Source organism: Bubalus bubalis, chromosome 21 (assembly GCF_019923935.1).
Source record: "Bubalus bubalis isolate 160015118507 breed Murrah chromosome 21, NDDB_SH_1, whole genome shotgun sequence".
Taxonomy (NCBI): Eukaryota; Metazoa; Chordata; class Mammalia; order Artiodactyla; family Bovidae; genus Bubalus; species Bubalus bubalis.
Window position 1 is genome coordinate 50,635,470 of NC_059177.1, and position 20,895 is coordinate 50,656,364.

The window sequence follows — 20,895 nt, forward strand, 5'->3', positions numbered from 1 at the left end:
AGAATCTTTACAAATGAGTTAATTCTTCGCATCAGATGGCCAAAGTATTGGAGTTTCAGCTTCAGCATCAGTCCTCCCAATGAATATTCAGGACCGATTTCCTTTAAGATGGACAGATTGGATCTCCTTGCAGTCCAAGGGACTCTGAAGAGTCTTCTCCAACGTCACAGTTCAAAAGCATCAATTCTTTGGCGCTCAGCTTTCTTTATAGTTCAACTCTCACATCCATACATGACTACTGGAAAAACCATAGCCTTGACTAAACAGACCTTTGTTGGTTTTTAGTATGCTGTCTAGGTTGATCATAGCTTTTCTTCCAAAGAGCAAGCGTCTTTTAAAAATTTCATGGCTGCAGTCACCGTCTGCAGTGATTTTGGAGCCCCCCAAAAATAAAGTCTCTTCACTGTTTCCATTGCTTCCCATCTATTTGCCATGAAGTGATGGGACCGGATGCCATGATCTTAGTTTTCTGAATGTTGAGTTTTAAGCCAGCTCTTTCACGTTCCTCTTTCACTTTCATGATGAGGCTCTTTAGTTCATTTTCTGCCATAAGGCGGTGTTGTCTGCATATCTGAGGTTATTGATATTTTCCCCGGCAATCTTGATTCCACCTTGTGCTTCATCCAGCCCAGTGTTTCTCATGATGTACCCTGCATATAAGTTAAATAAGCAGGGTGACAAAATATAACCTTGGCGTACTCCTTCCTAATTTGGAAACAGTCTGTTGTTCCATGTCCAGTTCTGACTGTTGCTTCCTGACCTGCATCCAGATTTTTCAGGAGGCAGGTCAGGTGGTCTGGTATGCCCATCTCTTGAAGAATTTTCTACAGTTTGTTGTGATCCACACAGTCAAAGGCTTTGGCATAGTCAACAAAGCAGAAGTATTTGTTTTTCTGGAACTCTATCGCTTTTTCTGTGATCCAGTGGATGTTGGCAATTTGATCTCTGGTTCCTCTGCCTTTTCTAAATCCAATTTGAACATCTGAAAGTTCATGGTTCACATACTGTTCAAGCCTGGCTTGGAGAATTTTGAGCATTACTTTGATAGTGTGTGAGATGAGTGCAGTTGTGCAGTAGTTTGAACATTCTTTGGCATTGCCTTTCTTTGGGATTGGAATGAAAACTGACCTTTTTCAGTCCTGTGGCCACTGCTGAGTTTTCCAAATTTGCTGGCATATTGAGTGCAGCACTTTCACAGCATCATCTTTAAGGGTTTGGAAGAGCTCAACTGGAATTCCATCACCTCCACTAGCTTTGTTCATAGTGATGCTTCCTAAGGCCCACTTGGCTTTGCATTCCAGGATGTCTGGCTCTAGGTGAGTGATCACACCATCATGGTTATCTGGGTCATGAAGATCTTTTTTGTATAATTCTTCTGTGTATTCTTGGCCACCTCTTCTTAATATCTCCATGTAAGTCAAGGTTACCTTAATTTGTCATTGTTGTGGTTGATGTTGAGAGGTTGCAGCAACCACTGATACTGCTGTAGTTCGAATCCTGGGAATTTTCGAGCCCTTAAAAATCACAGGGCAGGACTGGGCCCAATATACTTGGTACACTGTCCCCTGTTAATAGTAACCACTAACAGCAGGTATCTTTGCTGTGGTGCTACTTGCCTTTCTGATGGCATTTTACAGGGCTCTTTTCAGATGTGAAGGATCCAACTGCAATACAGTGGTGGTAGGAAGTATGTACTTAAAATTGGGGGCTTTTTTTTTTTTTTCCAGACTTTTATAAACTTTTTATTTTGTTTTGGGGTATAGCCTATTAACAAAGTACTTTCGGGTGAACAGTGAAGGGACTCAGCTATACATATACGTGTATTCATTCTCCCCCAAGCCCCCTCCCATCCAGGCTGTCACATAACGTTGAGCATAGTTCTATGTGCCATGCAATAGGTCCCTGTTGGTTTTCCATTCTAAATATAGCAGTGTGCACATGACCTTCCCCAAATCCCTAACTATTCCTCCGCACCCCCACCCCCACCCCAGCAACCGTAAAGTTCCTTTTCTAAGTCTGTGAGTCTCTCTGTTTTTTTTAAGTAAGTTCATTTGTATCATTTCTTTTTAGATTCGACATATAAGGCATGTCATGATATTTCTCCTTCTGTCTCACTTCACTCAGTATGATACACCCTAGGTCCATCTATGATGTGGCAAGTGGCATTATTCTTTTTAATGGATGAGTGATATTCCATTGTATATATGTACCACATCTTTATCCATTCCTCTGTTGATGGACATTAAAGTTGCTTCCATGTCTTGGCTATTATAAACAGTGCTTATTTTTGCATATTTTGTCAGGGAGGTTCAAGGATAGGAAGGTAAGGTGGTAAAAAAATATCAAGGAGAATCAGGACTGGATTTTGTGAAGGTAGGTCATTGGTGACTTTTGAGAAGGTTTCAGTAGAAGTTTGGGCAGAATGCACATTGGTAGAATTTAAGCAAGTGAATGGGTATGAAGCAACTGAAAATATATACCTTTTCTTTGAAACAGACCAGAGAGAGGAAGGTTAATAGAGGAAAGCACGGACGAAGGGAGGTTCCTTGTTTTAAAATAGGCACCCTGCACCTTATGGTGGACTGGAAGGAACCAGTAGACAGGAGAGATGAAGGGGGAGTGTGGGATACCCCAGGTGGCAATACTCTATAAATTGAAAGGTGCTGGAGGCCGTAAGGTTAGGCCTGGGCAGGAGAGACCTTAGTAGGAGTAACTTGCTCACTGCATTCCTCTGTCTTATGCCAGACCCTGTGAGAGATGCAGATATTCCCCATAACTCCTCTAAAGAAATATACTCACTTGCATGCTATTACAGGTGACTTAAATAGATATCTTACAGCTGATTGTTACTGGAAAAACAAACGTCTACTCAAAACTTTTAAGAATTATATCTGAAACAATTCAGAGTCTAGAAAATAATACGACTGCAGAGAGAGCTCAGTGTGATTTTCCTTCTCAAGCTGGCAAGCCGTCTACTTGAAAAGATGCTGGATTATAACAACATGGAAAGGAAAGATACTAGAGTAAAAAAAAATTCCTGGGTCATTTCAGGAAAAAAAGTAGTGAGTTTCATTTTCTGATGTTTGTACTTTTCACATCTTGTCAACAACTTCTGGTTGTGTTGCCAGACTCCCAGCATCCCAGAAATCACCTTGTAATTATAGGCTTTCATTTTCATTTTGTCCCATAATCACTTGTGATTTCTTTATCATCAGTAGAAGCTGAATGGTTTTATATTTTTCCTGGGCAGAATATTCCCTAAGGGAAAATATTCAAGAGCCTTTTTGGTTGCTCCTTGGCATTTTTATTTTGTGTGTCCTTAACTGTATTTGATTTAGAGGAATTAACTTCTTAAAAACTGAGTACTTTCTAGAAAGGCTACTATTCAAAGATGGCAGTCTTTTTTAATAATTTAGGGAAATTACAGATACATTTTGTTTGCATCCTATAAGGTCCTGATTGCTGGACTTTGGGCATACACCAATACCAAGATAGGCCTAGGAGGTAAAATTGTGACATGAATTTGAGAACATAAGAAAAAAACAGAAAATGATTTGTGAATCCTATCAAGATGTTAGCAGTCAGACTGAACATAGAGGAAAGACTTTTTAAAAAAGGTAAATTAGCGTCTGTGCCCTGGATTATTTCATAGGAGACTGAAAATGAAGTAGTCTGTCTCTCCTTTTTCATTGAAAAAATGTTTTGTTTTTGGATTTTCTTAATAGGTATCCCACACCCCCCTCATCTCTCCTGTCTATTGGCTCCTTCTTTGAGTCTCCCATAAAGTGCAGGGTGCCTATTTTAAAACAAGGAACCTCCCCACATCCATGCTTTCCTCTATTAACCTTCCTCTCTCTCTGGTCTGTTTCAAAGAAAAGGTGTACATTTCCACTTGCTTTATACCCTTCACTTGCTTAAATTCTACTACATGTCCACTCAAGTATGGAGCCACATAGGGCTGTGAAGAAATAAGAAGATATTTCCTTTGCTCTGAGGTGATTTGCAGTCTGGTTGGAAGACAAAACACAAGTGAATCAAGTAGGAATCAAAAACAAAAATGGAGGGAGGGATATAGGAGCTGAATGGGTGTCAGAAGTGCTGCTACTGCTGCTGCTAAGTCGCGTCATTCGTGTCCGACTCTGCAACCCCACAGACAGCAGCCCAACAGGCTCCTCTGTCCCTGAGTTACGGTTTAGAGAGCTAGTCTCTCTACAGTACTGTTTTCATTGTGTGGTCCTATGTTTTAAAGAATTGTATTGAGCACATTTCCCTTTTATGTATATGCTGGTTATTGTGCTTTCATTAGGAGTATTGTCCCTAATCCTTATTTTGCTTTTTCACAGAAAATAAGTCTTTAACTATTACTAGATAATATTGTGAGTTGGTTAAAACTTCGTAATATATATGTATATTCTTAGCCAGCCACATATTCATTGCACTACACCACGAATGTTCTCAGAACTCACAAATGAGCGACAGCAGCGTCAGCCCTTTGCATTACAGAACCTTATGAGTTTATGTGCATTAAATTTTAAAGCTAAATTTCCTATGTTTTCCAGACCAAAAAAAAACAGTTTCTGATGTTTACTTCATGTATGTACCCCAATGGATTGTGTCACCCACTCCAGTTTGAGAAACGTTCCCTTGAGACAGTATGGTTTTGTCAGTGAATGTATTATTGAGGATTAGTTTGACTATAGATAATGGGGACCTGAAAAATACTACCTTAAACAAGACAGTTATTTTTCATTCACATAAAAGAAGTATGGAAGTAGGCAGTCTTGGGCTGAGATGGTGGCTCCCACGATATCTGGGATCTAGGTGCCTTCCATCCTTTATTCCTTTAACTCCAGGGTGTGGCACTCATATTCTAGGATGACTGTTTAGAAAGCAGCCAGAGACTCCAGCTTTAAGCAGCAGGAAGGAGGAAGGAGATGAAGAAGGGCAGGGACTTCCAACTTTAAGGAAGATTTTCTGGAAGTCCCACAGAATACTGCTGATTACATCTCAGGGGCTAGGAGTTTGTACATGGCTGTATCTAGACTAAGGGAAACTAAGAAATGTCTTTTAGCTGGGCAGCAAAGTGCACAATTAAAAATTGGAGTGCTGTTCTGGGGTAATGGTGAGAGTTCGGGTTGACCTCTAGGCTGTAGCAAGTGGAGGTAGGGAGTCTTCATGCTTTTCATTTTTTTGGTAACAGCTTTGGTAATATCCACACACATTATAATTCACCCATTAAAAGTTTACAATTCAGTTGTATATAGAATATTCAAGTTACGCAACCATCTGAGAATCATTTTGGGAAAATTTTATCACCCTATAAAAAACCTCACTATTCTTTTGGTAGTCATTCCCTATTCCTCCCTCCTCTAGTTCCCTTCCCCTGGAAGTCACGAGTCTACTATCTCTGCATTTGCCCATTCTGGACATTTCATATAAATGGAATGACACAACATGTGTTTCTTTGTAACTAGCTTCTTTCACAAATTGTAATGTTTTCAGGGTTCATCCATGTTGTAGCATGTATTAGTATCCCCCCACTTCATTGTTGAATACTATTCCATTGTGTAGATAAATCACGTCCATTCATCAGTTGTTAGATGTTTGGTTTGTTTCTACTTTTTGATGGTGATGAATAATGCTGCTGTGAACATTCATGTAAATTTTTTGTGTGAACACGTTTTTATTTCTCTTGGAGTTATGAGTAGAATTGCTGGGTCATAGATATAGTCAGATCCTTCGCCCGGTTTTAAATCGGATTGTCTGTCTAGTTATTATTGAGTTGTAGGAGTTCTTTACATATTGTGGGTCCACATCAACCTTGACTGCAACGAGAGATCCCAAGTCAGACCACCAACCTAAGCTGCTTTTTTGTTATTCAGTTGTAGGAGTTCTTTGTATATTCTGGATATAGGTCCCATATCATTTTCTCCTATTCTGTGGATTATCTTCTCATTTTCTTGATGCTATCTCTTGAACCACAAAAGCTTTAAAATTTTTTATGAAGTCCAATTTATCTTTCTTCTTTGTTTCTTGGTAATAGATATATTTGTGAATACACTGTTCACAATACATTGTGAGAAATGTATTTTTTAACCAAAAGATGGAAGCAACCCAAGTGTCTGTCTGCAGATAGATGGATAAATAAGATGTGGTATATATCAGTCAGTACATACAATGGAATATTATTCAATCTAAAAAGAAAGGAAATTCTGATGCATGCTACAAAGAGAGGAAACCTCTAAGACATGCTGAGTGCAATAAACCAGTCACAAAATGACAAATACTGTATGGTTCCACTCACATGAGGTAGTTAGAGCAGTAAAATTCATAGAGGTAGACAGTGGAATGGTGGTTGCCAACAGTGGAAATAGGGGAGATGGGGCGATAATTGTGTAATGAATATAGAATTTCAGTTTTAGAAGGTGAAAAAAGTTCTGGAAATGGATGATGGTGATAATTGTACAACAGTGTTGAATATATGTAATGCCACTAAAGTATTTACTTACAAATTGTTTAAATGGCAAGTTTTCTGTGTATTTTACTGCATTTTAAAAAATATCTTGTAGTTTTAGCTCTTACATTTGGATCTGTAATCCATCGTGAGTTAATTTTGTATGTGATGTGAGGTAGTGTTCTAACTTCCTTCTTTTGCATGTTATCTGTTCAGTTGTCTCAGCGCCATTTGTTGAAAAGGCTGTTTTTTCTCCATTGGATTGTCTTGGCATCCTCTTTGAAAATTTACTTGACCCTAAATGGGAGGGCTTATTTTTGGATTCTCAAATCTACTCTATTGATCTATGAAAGTGTTAGTTGCTCAGTCGTGTCTCTTTGGGATCCCATGGACTCGAGCCTGCCAGGCTCCTCCATCCATGGAATTCTCTAGGCAAGAATACTGGAGTGGGTAGTCATTCCCTCCTCCAGAGGATCTTCCGTCCCAGGGATCGAACCCAGGTCTCCTGCATTGCAGGTGCTCTTTACTGTCTGAGCCACCAGGGAATTGTTTATATCTTTATAACAGTGCAATACGGCCTTGATTACTGTACCTTTATAGTGAGTTTTGACATCAGGAAGTGTCAGTCCTTTAGCTTTGCTGAGTCCTTTAACTTTGCTCTTCATTTTCAAAATTGCTTTGGCTGTTCTGAGTCCATTGAATTTCCATTTGCATTTTCTGATCAGTTGTCAGTTTCTGCAAAGAAGCTGGCTGAGATTTTGATAGATTGTAAGAGTCTGTAGATTGATTTGGAGGGTATTGCCATTTAACAGTATTGGCCTTTAGTCCTTAAACATGAATGTCTTCCCATTTAGATCTTTTATTTCTCTATATATTTTTTAAAGTTTTCAGAGTATGTTTCATGCTTTTTTGTTATTTATTCATGTTTTATTCTTTTTGATGCTGTTGTAAGTGAAATTGCTTTCTTAATTTCAGTTTCAGGTTGTTCATTACTAGGGTATAGAAATACAATTGATTTTATATGTTAATCTTGTATCCTGTAAATTGCTGAATTTATTATTTCTAATAGCTTTTTATAATTTTACTTCTTCTTTTCCAGTCTGGATGTCTTTTATGTTGTCGTCTGCCTAATTGCCACAACCCCCTTAGAAGTGGCAAGAGTGGACTTTCTTGTTTTGTTCCTGTTCTTAAGGGAAACCTTTCAATATTTTCACCATCAAGTATAATGTTAGTTATGGGGTTTTAGTATGACTTTTTGATGCCACGTGGAAAGGTGTTACTAGCATTTTATCTTATTTTTTTAGTGTGCTAATAGAGTCTTCTGCCCCGTGGGCAGAAAGTATGTGCTATAGATTAAAGCTATCATGGATTCTCATGCATTTAGACAACATTTTTGTCTTGTTTCAGCAATGGCTGCCATCCGGAAGAAACTGGTGATTGTTGGAGATGGAGCCTGTGGCAAGACTTGCTTGCTCATTGTCTTTAGCAAGGACCAGTTCCCAGAGGTGTATGTCCCTACGGTGTTTGAGAACTATGTGGCAGATATTGAAGTGGATGGAAAGCAGGTGAGTATACTTTTCAGAATAACTGCTACTGTTTTTTATGTTAGGCTATTCATAGAGCCTTGAGAGAATTAGGTCTCTTTGTCTCTTCAGTACATAACAACAAAAAGTTAAAATGAGAAATCTGTTCTTGCCTTTTCAGTTCAGTTCAGTCGCTCAGTTGTGTCTGACTATTTGCGACCCTGTGGACTGCAGCACACCAGGCTTCCCTGTCCATCACCAACTCCTGGAGTCTACTCAAACTTATTTCCATTGAGTTGGTGATGCCATTCAACCATCTCATCCTCTGTCGTCCCCTTCTGCCGCCTTCAGTCCCTCCCAGCATCAGGGTCTTTTCAAATGAGTCAGTTCTTCGCATCAGGTAGCCGAAGTATTGGAGTTTCAGCTTCAGCATCAGTCCTCCCAGTGAATATTCAGGACTGATTTCCTTTAGGATGGACAGGTTGGATCTCTTTGCAGTCCAATGGACTCTCAAGAGTCTTTTCCAACACCACAGTTCAAAAGCATCAATTCTTCGGCGCTCAGCTTTCTTTACAGTCCAACTCTCACATCCATACATGACTACTGGAAAAACCATAGCCTTGACTAGACAGACCTTTGTTGATTTTTAATATTCTGTCTAGGTTGGTCATAGCTTTTCTTCCAAGGACCAAGCATCTTTTAATTTCATGGCTATAGTTGCCATCTGCATTGATTTTAGAGCCCCCAAAAAGAAAGTCTCGCTCTTTCCGTTGTTTCCCCATCTATTTGCCATGAAGTGATGGGACTGGATGCCATGATTTAGTTTTCTGAATGTTGAGCTTTAAGGCAATTTTTCCACTCTCCTCTTTCACTTTCATGACGAGGCTCTTTAGTTCTTCACTTTCTGCCATAAGGTGGTGTCATCTGCGTATCTGAGGTTATTGATATTTTCCCCGGCAGTCTTGATTCCACCCTGTGCTTCTTCCAGCCCAGCGTTTCTCATGATGTACTCTGCGTATAAGTTAAATAAGCAGGGTGACAAATACAGCCGTGACATGCTCCTTTCCCTATTTGGAACCAATCTGTTGTTCAGGTCCAGTTCTAACTGTTGCTTTCTGACCTGCATCCAGATTTCTCAGCAGGCAGGTCTGGTGGTCCCATCTCATTAAAAATTTTCAACAGTTTGTTGTGATCCATACAGTCAAAGGCTTTGGCATAGTCAATAAAGCAGAAGTAGATGTTTTCCTGGAACTTTCTTGCTTAGTCCAATTTTATTCATTTTAAGTTATTATCATCTAGATTATGTCCACATTCATGCGTATTTCACATGGGGAAGCCTTAGAATATTTGTTCTTTCCAGCTTTATTTATATTTGAAATTTAGTTTGTTGCCAAATGGTTAATACTAAAATGAACCTTTGTATGGATGGTTCTGTCATAGTATTTCATTAAATGCTGAAGTTTGAGATTACTAGGTCAATGTGTTCTTGCTGATTATGCTTCTCAAAGGGTTGTACGGCTCTGTACCACCAACAGTGTGACATTTAAACAACATGCTCACATTTAGGTTTTTTTTTTTTTTTTTTAATGTCTTTTGACTTTAACATAAGCAGGCTGCTGCATTTGCTTCAGTTACTTGTCACTGGCGGTGAGGACAGTGTTTCCTCCTGTCTGCCCTGAAAGCCCACCAGCAAGACTGGAGCAAAACTGCTGAAATTAGAATTGTCTCTCCCTCTTCTCCTCCCTTTTGTTGTCAAAATAATATCCAGGTCCCTGTCCATCTTTTGAAGAGAAATGAAATTCTCATTGCAAATGGGTTAGCTGAAAAGAAAAGTAGAACAATGGGCTACTTTCCTACACAGTCCTCTTAGGCATTCTGTCACATGTCTCATGGTGCTTGCACCTAATTTATTGGCTTCCACAGTTCTGTCTCCTTCCTTCTCCTATTGCTTTCCTGCTGTCCCTTTCTGTCCTGGTACTACCTAACCTCATTTTGTGGGACTGTGTGTGGAAAGCACATTAGGCCAGCTGCTTTGAATTATAGGGTTCGTCATTACAGGGTGCCTTAATACTTCTATGACCATGAGTAAGCTGTCTAATCTTGGAGCCACTTTGATTTGTAAAGTGATTTAAGCCATTTTACGGTTGATAGCAAGGGTCTGTGAAGTGACTGAAGGCATTTGGAAGCACCAAAGCACTTGACATATTGGACTGAACAAGAACATACTCAACACCCCCTATTATAGTGTCCCCAGTAGCCATTTGGGCCACAGTGGATGCTCTCAGGCCATCAGGAACCCCATGGCATCGTTCTGGTCACGAATGGATGAAAAAAACCACAGTGAATTCGTGCCTAAGAGAACTTTGTCTGGGTCCTATACCCTGCAGGTGGCCCATCAGTGTTGCCAGTTCAACTTTCAGTCAGTTCTCTGAGTGGATGCTTGGGTACAGGTTTCTTTGGGCTTCATAGGAAGATTGGTTTTGTGTAGAGACAGGGCCCAATTCTGACAAGCTGGTGAAAATTTGGGCCTGCTGTCACATACCAGACCTCTCACCCAATTTAGACAGCCACACACACAGACACACACACACACATACACACAGAAAGACCCAGTGGCTTGAAGGAAACAAACAGGTTTAGGTTGGTGTTTTCATAGCACATTTCTCAAAAGGTGTACTGAATGTATATTGTTTATATGTTTATATTGTGTATATTGTTTATATGTTTATCTTGTCATTTAGAGAATGACAGCTGTTGGTTGCTATGTGTCTGCAATCAGAAGTTGGGAAAGTCTTTTCCGTCTGTGGCAGTATATGTTTGGGGGGTACTATTGGCTCTTCTGTCCTCTTGGAAGCATCATCTTTGCCTTGGGGTCTTGGAATGACCAGGATCTTTTTACCCTTAAGAAATATAGGGATTTTGACTTACAAACCTTGAGGAATGATCAGTGAATATCTTTCTTGCTCTGCCTGACCCTGGCAAAATGAAAGCCCTTGAACCAGGGAGAGGAACCCTGAAAAAAGGGTACTTGATCTGGAAGAGGGTATCATATCCTAGCTACCTACCTCAGAGCAAGTCAGTACCCCAGGGTGAGAGAGGGCGCCTCGTGCAAATGTTTTCATAAGCGTACGCACCCACAGAGCCCAGGGAGCCATCCAGGATTCTAGGTGGTTATGGGCCAGGGAATAGGTGTGCCAAAAATGGAAAGGCCCTGACGTGAGACAGGCTTGGCACCCTGGAATCATTTATCAGGAAACAGAGTTAGCTCTTCTGTCTGACTGAATGCTCATGAGGTGTGGGGGTGCCAGGGGAGTGGGATTTGTGAGAGAATGAGCTGTAGCATCCTGAGGTCAGACCAATTGTGAGGGTTGGGCATCGATATATTATGGATTCCTGTACCAAGCTGACGGTAATATGCGTGACAGAGGCACAGTGGGACTTGTGGAAGTTGTGAGTGACACATCCTGGGGCAGAGGTTGAGGATGGAAGAAATAATTAGCCATCAACTTTAAGGTAGGAATAATATTTAGATACTGAAACACTCTGAAGGTGTTAGGAGGAGAAGGCTACTCGAGGCATTGGAGGGAGAACTCCTTGGGCCACAAGCGCTAAAAACCACTGTGACTGTAAGAAGTGACTGGGCTGAGTACAGTCCCTGACGGGCATGGGGGTGGTGGAGTCCTGTCTAAGTCCAGGTGTCTGCCCTCCCCCCACTGAAAAGTGAACCGGTTCCCAAGGTGAAAGCAGTACCCCCTACCTGTATGATGCTTTCATTGAGACATTTTTTTTGAGCAGTAAAAGCAGAGCCATAGGCCTTTCCTGTCAGCTCAGACCTTGCCCAACACCCAGGATGGTCACTTTTCTTATCCATCAATTCAAATACAGTCTTGTTTCCTCATTGGAGCAGAGTGATGAGACAAGGGAAGGAAATGGTTGAGTGAGACTGTATTAAGAAAAGTTACTTGTTCTGGTTTTTCCCTGTCTTGCCTTGTATACCTGGTGGGATGTTGTCTATGGTTCATTCACTTTCTTTCCTCTGTAGAATGTTATTTGTGTACTTATTAAGTACTTATAAGCTACAAAATTACTTTTGACTTGACACTAATAAAACTGACCATTTTTGTATTTTACTATGTGGACAGTCTATCATTTGAAGGTACAGTGGTTTCACTTCTTCTGAAAGTAAGTAGTGGGATTAACCTGCACTCTTATGTTCATTTTTCCTGTCATAGGTAGAGTTGGCTTTGTGGGACACAGCTGGGCAGGAAGATTATGATCGCTTGAGGCCTCTCTCCTACCCGGATACCGACGTTATACTGATGTGTTTCTCCATTGACAGCCCTGATAGTTTAGGTGAGTAGCCCTGCAGCCTGACGTTTGTCGCTGCCTGTGTGGTGGTCAGTTTTTGGTTTCTCAGGTCCTTTCTGGACATCAAGTGGCTGAAAAGCATACATGAGTTTCAGAGGAGATCATAAGTGGCCAGAGTCCTAGAGTCTCAGGACTGTAGACCCTGAGCCGTGAATCCCTTTTCAGCTTTGGTCTCCCTTGACTGCCATGTTCACCTTGTAAAGTAGGTGGGTTCCAATAGAAAGCTATTTTTTGCCCTCCTTTCTTTTTTTAAAGGGGACAGGGGTAGCGGGGGGGCATGCAGCATGCTCTGACCAGGGCATTGAACCTGTGCCCTCAGCAGTGAAAGCACGGAGTCCTAACCACTGGATATCCAGGGCATTCCCCAAAGCTATTTTCTGGACTGAGATTTGGGGAAGGCTTTTTTTGGGTGTCCACATCTTTTTTCAGTACTTAATATTGAGCCTGCTGCCTCCCAACATCTAGACTGATGATTTGCTGATTCCTAGTGGTGTTTTTAAACCCCTGTTTTAGCCCTTTTATAAAGCCCCTCAGCTCGTGGATAGAGACTTAAACCTGACATTACACCAGCTCAGCTGGTCACATGTTACAGAAGCTGCTTTCCTCCAAAGGAAAAAAAAGATGTGTGAAAGATGCTGATCTCTTATTCTGCAAAACAGAGCACCGGGGCCTGAAACAGAACTTGCTTTCGGTTTGTGCTAAAGATGATAAAACGTCTTGCTCGGTGCTGTGGTGCCCTGTTTTAACAGGGCAGTGGATGGGGCAAAGACACTGTCATTATTACCACAAATGACAGTTGAGGGCTGGCTGGAGGCCTGGGCTGTTCCTGGGGGGTTAGGGTGGAGTGACCCTTTGTGTGTCCTGCTTGTACTCGCGTAAATGACAATACTGAGGGGTGCCCTGAGACTTAGAACCGTTTGCTCAGCGTCATGCAGCCCAAGGAACCAAGTTGAGATGGAGCCTCCTGTGTGATACTTTCCAGGACTGAGACTGTGGGTACTGCCTGCCATTGTCTCACTTTGGTTCAACAGTTGTGTTTTAGTTTCAGTTTTCAAATTAATCTGGCTTCCTTTGGTGGGACTCTCCAAAGGCCCTTGAGGCTGAACTTTAGAGAGAAAATGGACACCTTCCATTCAAACATACACATGATGAACTTAGCCTAAATCCTGTAGGAATGAGGAGTGTGCATCCTTTGCCGCCTCATCCAGGGTATAATCCTTTAGGGACAAGAATACCTTCAGAGCAAAATATTACTCTTATTCTGTCTTACTTTTTTTTTTGAACACTGTATCTCCTGGTCTCAAGGAAATCTTCGGCTTTTGACCTCTTGTCTGTTTACTATGACTTGTTTTTTGCCATCCCCTCACCCAGAGGGCAGGTTCTAGGGAGGAACGCAGAGGTAGAAAGCAGAGAGAGATTGAGCTCCCTCTCAGGATACACCTGGAGGTCGGGCGGGGCTGATGCTGTGCCTTCACTGGTGGTCTTGGCAGGAGTATCATAGGTAGGTAGGGCCCCTTTGCTGACCTGAGTTACCTTAGTTTTGCCAAGGGCCTTTTAAAAGTTCTCTTATTTTGGCTAGGGAGTAGCAGAGAATTCCACTGGTAGTTTGCCCCGGTAAAATGTGTCTTGGGAACTCAAAAGTTTATATCAAGAAAATGAAAAGCTAATGTCAACCAAACATTGCAATTTGCTTTTTATGTATGGTTAGATGTTAGACCATGGCCCAGAGTCTGGGTGTAGAATAACAAGTTTGATCAGCAATCAGAATGTTGGTGTGCAGGTTTCAGCGCTGTTGCTGGCCGATCCTGTGTAAAAGGCCAAATAGTAAATAGTTTAGGCTTGTCAGCCATGTGTTCTCTGTTGCATTTCCTGAATTTGCCATAACTACTCAGCTATACTGTTGTAACACAAAAGCAGTCATAAAAAATATATCCATGAATGAGCTTGGCTCTGTTCCAGTAAAACTTGACTTATAAAAGTAGACTCTGGATCTAGATAAGAATTCCTTTTCTCTAGCTTAATGGAATTCACAAGGACATCCAAAGCACTCCACTGTAAATCTGTGTAAAGTGATGTGTCCTGATATGATCAGATTACTTTGAGGGTAGGAGCAATTATAGGTGATTGCCATTACTGAATTAAAAGGTAAAAAAATTAAATTTTAAAATTATTCATGAAAAGTGAACATAAGAGAGGCAGTTCATTTTATTTTACATGTCCTGGATTCTGGAGGTAGGGACACTATTAGAGTAATAATTTTGTATGTTTAGCAAATAATTATTGAGCACCTACTTACAGAACCTATATTCTAGATGGAGACAGAAGAGCCAAAATCTACATCTGATAGCAGGAAAAGTTACAAATAACATTCATGGTGGTGGAAATGGAATAGGCTGTGGTAGTATGTAGTGTTAGAAGATGACCACATGCTGCTAGTCAGGAGCCTCACTGAAAAGGAGACCTCTGAGCAGAGGTGAGGGAGGCCAACAAGACTCCCCAGGCGGAAGGAAGGAATCCAGTGTGCTGTACAGAGAGCGAGGGTTGCAGAGCCATGTGGTTAATGGTGTGGACCTCGCCTTTGGTCATGAGAGAGATGGGAACTCTCAGATGGTTTGAACACGAGAGAGATGTGTGTGATCTCACCTACTCTTTAAAGTGATCACTGTTTCAGCTTCACTGAAAACTGACCACAGGCTGCAGAGCCAGGAGCAAGATTGACCACCCAGGCTGTTGGGCTTCAGTGTCAGATATGCTGGCCCTTGTGTCTTTATTGCTCTGCGGTTCTTAAGGACCCCTTTGTTCTAGAATAAGGCTTTGAGTTTTAAGTTGTAACATTAGTGATTGACTGTAGCTGCTATAGCTGCTCTAGCAAAGGAGGAAAGTATCTGTCTTGTGGGCTGAGGAGTGGAGCATTGAATTGAGTTTTCTGACCTTACTCATATAATTTCTCTACATTCTAGCCAGAAGGCAGGGCATCTTTCCATATTGTAACTCCTGCCTTTTGGTGTTGAAGTCAGAGAGTGAACAGTTTACACCTAAAACATAGTGTCAGATTATGTTCAGTACCATTTAAATGATCATCATACTAAGTATGCTGTACACATTGAATCAGAATAACCTCATGTGGAGTCTTACAGTTATCTCCATTTTGTAACGTCATCCCTGACTCTGAGATGCTCAAGGTGGTGGGTGTGGGAGGTTGAACCCAGGCCACCTTATCTAAATTAGAATAGTATTGGCAAGAAGCTGCAACTGGTTATGATTCATTTTCAGAAGCCACTGAAGCCCTTTGAAATTCCAGTAACCCAAGGGTAGGTCATTCTGAAGGCCCATGAGTAAGGTGTAGAGAAAGTGTGTGAACCCTGGGCTAGCTGTAGCCACAGCCGCAGAATGGGGACTCCTGTAAGCTGTGGTCAGAATCATCCAACAGTGACGTGGATGGCCGGCCGGTGGGGCAGGGGGCACCGTTGTGGAGCCACCCCGTGTTCTGAATCCTTTGCTCCTCTGTAGCCTTCACCTGGCACCACCTCCAGAGGAGATGAGCTCCTTGGTATGACTGAGAAAAGCTGGTGATTCTGTGCTTAAGAGAAAGGGGGTTAGATTTTGCCTTTTTCATGGTTTTGAAACCAGTGAAATTCCATCATATGTCCAGCATGATGCTGAAGTTTCTTCACAATTTAACTAGGGCTTCTGGAGATTCTTCATGATAGAATTATAATTATGTGCATTTTGCTGCTTTCAGAAAACATACCAGAAAAATGGACTCCGGAAGTCAAGCATTTCTGTCCCAACGTGCCCATCATCCTGGTTGGGAACAAGAAGGATCTTCGAAATGACGAGCACACAAGGCGGGAGCTGGCCAAGATGAAGCAGGTGGGTCTGGGGTGGGGCTCTGTCTTCTGCAGCACTGGGGACGCTGGACCCACGATGGGAGATTCAGGGAACGAGGCAGAAACCCGCATAGGCCAGGCTGTTTCAGCGAGAGTCCCAGAAGCCTCTGTCTGCCTCATGGACTGGGGCCTGCACAGAGGGTCCCTAAGGCTCCCTAGTCCTGTAGGATGGGGCCTCTCTCGTGCAGATTGCCTCCCTGAGAAGGGACCAGCACAGCGGTAGTCAGTGTGTCAGATGCAGGAGCTTTATCAGGCTCTCAGTCTCCCTGTCCAGTTATTACCTTCGTATACATGAGGCTAGAGATAAATTGGTGGCAACTGAAGGATCAGGCAACCTGGGAGTCCAAACAGAGAGCCCCTAATAGCCTTTTAAAAGTGATGGGGCTGACACCTTGGCTTCTGAAGTCTTTTAGCGGAGTTTTAAATGCTCTGCACCTACTTACTATATGTAACACTGTTAACTAAAGTGCTCTCTTCTCTTTGCTAGGAGCCAGTAAAACCCGAAGAAGGCAGAGATATGGCAAACAGGATTGGTGCTTTTGGGTACATGGAGTGTTCAGCAAAGACCAAAGATGGAGTGAGGGAGGTTTTTGAAATGGCCACGAGAGCTGCTCTGCAAGCCAGACGTGGGAAGAAAAAATCTGGGTGCCTTGTCTTGTGAAACCCCTGCTGCAAGCACAGCCCTCATGCGGTTAATTTTGAAGTGCTGTTTATTAATCTTAGTGTATGATTACTGGCCTTTTTCATTTATCTATAATTTACCTAAGATTACAAATCAGAAGTCATCTTGCTACCAGTATTTAGAAGCCAACCATGATTATTAATGATGTCCAACCCACCTGACCCACCAGGGTCCTTCTGACACTGCTCTTAACAGCCCTCCTCTGCACTCCCACCTGACACACCAGGCGCTAATTCAAGGAATTTCTTAACTTCTTGCTTCTTTCTAGAAAGAGAAACCGTTGGTAACTTTTGTGAATTAGGCTGTAACTACTTTATAACTAACATGTCCCGTCTGTCATCTATCAGCTGCAAGGTACTCTGGTGAGTCACCACTTCAGAGCTTTACTCCTTTTAACAAATTTCATTGGCAACACTCTGGGTGGCTATCCAGTTTTTTGAAAATGTGCTCAGCCAGAAAGGCCCAAATCCACGCAGCTGTGGTCAAGTTACAGTTCTGTGGTTTCATGTTAGTTACCTTATAGTTACTGTGTAATTAGTGCCGCTTAATGTATGTTACCAAAAATAAATATATCTACCCCAGACTAGATGTAGTATTTTTTGTATAATTGGATTTCCTAATACTGATATTTGTCATCTTCACAGAAAGTGTATTGGTTTTTTTTTTTTTTTTTTTTTTTTAAAGAAAGTGTATTTGAAAATAAAGTCAGATGGAAAATTCATTTTTTAAATTCCCGTTTTGTCAGTTTCTCGGATAAAAGATGGCCATGTCCCCCCATTTCAGCCCCATATGTTCCAGTACCCCCTTCCCCAGAGCTGGGCTAAGTAAGAATTCAGTCTTCTGCCTGAGGCACTTAGACACTCAGGTGGCATAACCCGTTTCACCTGGACTGCAGGGTCTGGCTCTATAGTTCACAGTGCTCTTTCTTCTCACTGTATCCAGGTTCCCTCCCAGAGGAGCCGCCAGTTCTCTTGGGCGGCCCTCAGTTTCTCTCTCCTCTCCAGCTGACTAAACTTTTTTTCTGTACCAGTTAATTTTTCCAACTACTAATAGAATAAAGGCAGTTTTCTAAACTTCCTGTATCCTGGTGTTTGTGTTGCTCTCTCCAGGGCTGGGAATGGGAGGATGAATTCTGCCTAGCTCACCTTTCCTTCAGGGGGCAAAGTAGCAGCTTGCCCACCCACTCCCCCAAACCGGCACTAACCTGGACTTCAGCCAAGGAGGTGGAAATGAGTATTTTATCACGTTCAAGTTCAGAGGGGGGTGGAGTAGGGAATACAGCCTACTGAGGAGTAGGAGGTATTCCAAGCAGCCATTCTTCCAGACAAATCTCAGGAGTGTGATACTTTGCTCTTCTTACTACCTATCCATTCCCAGTGTCTTTTACTGGCAAGCCTGAGCTCCAGATGAAGTTGACTAGGTACGAGGATGGTCTGAAATCCACTTCAGTCTCCTTGGCCCTGCATGCTTTTGGGCTCCCCTCCAGGAGTCTGGAGCAGGGCCTTAACAGTGACCCAGAAACCCTGTGTAAAGGCAGTGCTGCGCTGGGGGTGTCAAAGTAGGCGGGAAACCGGAGGCTAGGATGAGAGCACAGTCTAGGGTTGCGCCAGAATGCAAGGATAGGAGAAAGTTGGCTTTTGCAGTCCCATCCCTGACTGCCTGCCCCCTTCTCCGCAGCACTGCCCACCCTCCTGCAATTTAACCTTCAAAGCTCCCAGACTGCGTTGGCAGCTGCCGCCAACTGCACCATCCCCGCGCCTGCCAATAGGGCTCGTTCTTCGGGAGTAGTGATACGGCACATGCGGGGTGGACTGTGCAGCCACAGACAGCACACGCTCCTGTTGCTGGTCACCCTCCCGGGGCCAGGTCCAATCCCTGAAGAACCACTGAGAAAGAATCCGGAGCCCGTCTGGGCCCTGGGCGGGAATCATTCGGGTCGCTACCGCAGTGCCCGCGCTGCACTTCCTGGGCTGGACCAAACGCGCCCGCGCCGCCGCACGGTCTGGGCGGTGTCCGCATCCGGCACGGCCGCACCCTCCCGCCCCGTGGGCCCGCAGCTGGGGGCCGGAGGCCGGATGAGGCGGGACCCAGGCGGGGAGGAGCCGCGGCCGGAAAAGTGCCTGCACCACGTGATCCCCGGTCGCCCGCCTTTTAAAAGCAGGAGCTTCCTGACCCTCTTGTTCTTCAAGTCCGCGGCGCTCTGCTCTCGATACGGGAACGGATACCATGTGCGCCGCTCAGCGCTCGGCGGCCGCCCTGGCGGCGGCAGCCCCGCGCACAGTGTACGGCTTCTCCGCGCGCCCTCTGGCCGGCGGGGAGCCCTTCCACCTGTCCTCCCTGCGGGGCAAGGTGCTGCTCATTGAGAACGTAGCATCGCTCTGAGGCACAACGGTGCGGGACTACACCCAGATGAATGACCTGCAGCGGCGCCTCGGACCCCGGGGCCTGGTCGTGCTCGGCTTCCCCTGCAACCAGTTTGGGCATCAGGTGCGCCTAACCGGGCGGAGCGGGGGTGGGCGTGCTACCCGGGTTAGGAGCGCCCGCTGGTGCTCCGCCGGGTCCCAGGGCGCGGAGAGGCGGGCTTTCGCCTCGCAGCACTCCGACGCTTTTCCCGGCTGAGGTTCAAATCCACCCTGGAGTTACGCAAGAAAGGTCACAGTCGGGTGACTCATGGAAAACTCCAGGTTTGCGGTTAGGCTTCCCTTCCCCCTCGCAGCCCTGGTTCCCAGCTGCTCTCCCCTCTCGCAGGAAAACGCCAAGAACGAGGAGATCCTGAATTGCCTGAAGTACGTCCGACCAGGCGGCGGGTTCGAGCCCAACTTCATGCTCTTCGAAAAGTGCGAGGTGAATGGCGAGAAGGCGCATCCGCTCTTCGCCTTCCTTCGGGAGGTTCTGCCCACGCCAAGTGACGACGCCACTGCTCTAATGACCGACCCTAAGTTCATCACCTGGTCCCCGGTGTGCCGCAACGACGTCTCCTGGAACTTCGAGAAGTTCCTGGTGGGCCCAGACGGTGTGCCCGTGCGCAGGTACAGCCGCCGCTTTCTGACCATCGACATCGAGCCTGACATTGAAACCCTGCTGTCCCAGGGGGCCTCTGCCTAGGGTGCCCCTCCCACCCTTGCTGCTTGGCGGTCAGCGCTGCTCTCCAGGGATTTTGCCCATGAAGGTGTTCCCTCTAAACCTACGTGGAGGAATGCCTGATGTCCAGGAAAATCCCCTGAGGTGGGCGCTGGTCCTATCCATCCCAGCCTCCCCTTTCCCAGACCACAGCTTCTAATGAATAAAGTGCCAGATGTGAGCAGAACTGTGTGTGTGTGTGTCCTGTGTCATTGTCAGCGGGGGACACCTTTCCTACTAATCTCATTGTCCTAGGGCTGGGAGCTTAAGCCCCCATTTCTTAGCTGGCCTTACCTAGCCAAACATGAATATTCCAACACTGTCTGCAGTGGAATCCACTCTTTCCTTTGTGGGAATCCAGGCTCCTCTCCCAGTGTTTCTCCCTCTGCCAGGACATTCAGCAGGGCCATCCTGAGGCCCTGTTACAAAAGAAAGTCTTTATTTAAAAAAGAGGAAGATGAGTCAAGGGCTGAAACTGCCTAACCTCCTCCCTGGAGTTATGCCTCTCCTTTCTGAGTATCTGTTCAGCTCAAAATGACCTTCACAAATAACACCCTGGGCTCCCATTCACATTTGTTTAGTTTGTGGCCTTATAACTGCAGAGCCAGCCCAAACTGGCCCTCCTCTGTTGATACCAAGATAGTGAGTTGTTCTTCAGAGACAACAGAACAAAACCACAAATGCAGCCCAGAGCATGTGCAGAGGAGAAAAATTTTAACCTCTAATAATGCCTGAAATCAAAGTTTCTCCACCTCCACCCCTCCTCCCTGACATAGAATCAAAAGAACTTGGACATAACCATAACCTGAACACTTTGAAAAGTGAAAGGTCCATTGTCCAGGAAGACCATACCTTAAA

At 44.0% G+C, this 20,895-nt stretch overlaps 2 protein-coding genes across 4 annotated transcripts in view; both read left to right on the forward strand.

Annotated features, from left to right (window-relative positions):
• Nucleotides 1-17,500, forward strand: part of RHOA (ras homolog family member A) — a 50,187-nt gene extending 32,687 nt beyond the window's left edge. For all 3 annotated transcript variants that reach the window (XM_044933903.1, XM_006053254.3, XM_025271985.2), the window contains 4 exons: nt 7,862-8,019; nt 12,210-12,330; nt 16,088-16,218; nt 16,723-17,500. In XM_044933903.1, the coding sequence (XP_044789838.1) occupies nt 7,864-8,019; nt 12,210-12,330; nt 16,088-16,218; nt 16,723-16,896 (582 nt within the window). In that variant the 5' untranslated portion in view covers nt 7,862-7,863 and the 3' untranslated portion in view covers nt 16,897-17,500. The remainder of the gene's footprint in view (nt 1-7,861; nt 8,020-12,209; nt 12,331-16,087; nt 16,219-16,722) is intronic.
• A 1,563-nt stretch (nt 17,501-19,063) lies between these two features.
• On the forward strand, nt 19,064-20,224 carry GPX1 (glutathione peroxidase 1). The gene is made up of 2 exons (XM_006053253.3): nt 19,064-19,404; nt 19,666-20,224. Exons 1-2 carry the CDS (start codon nt 19,144-19,146, stop codon nt 20,020-20,022), a joined length of 618 nt encoding a protein of 205 aa, XP_006053315.2. The 5' UTR covers nt 19,064-19,143; the 3' UTR covers nt 20,023-20,224.
• The last annotated feature ends 671 nt before the right edge of the window (nt 20,225-20,895 follow it).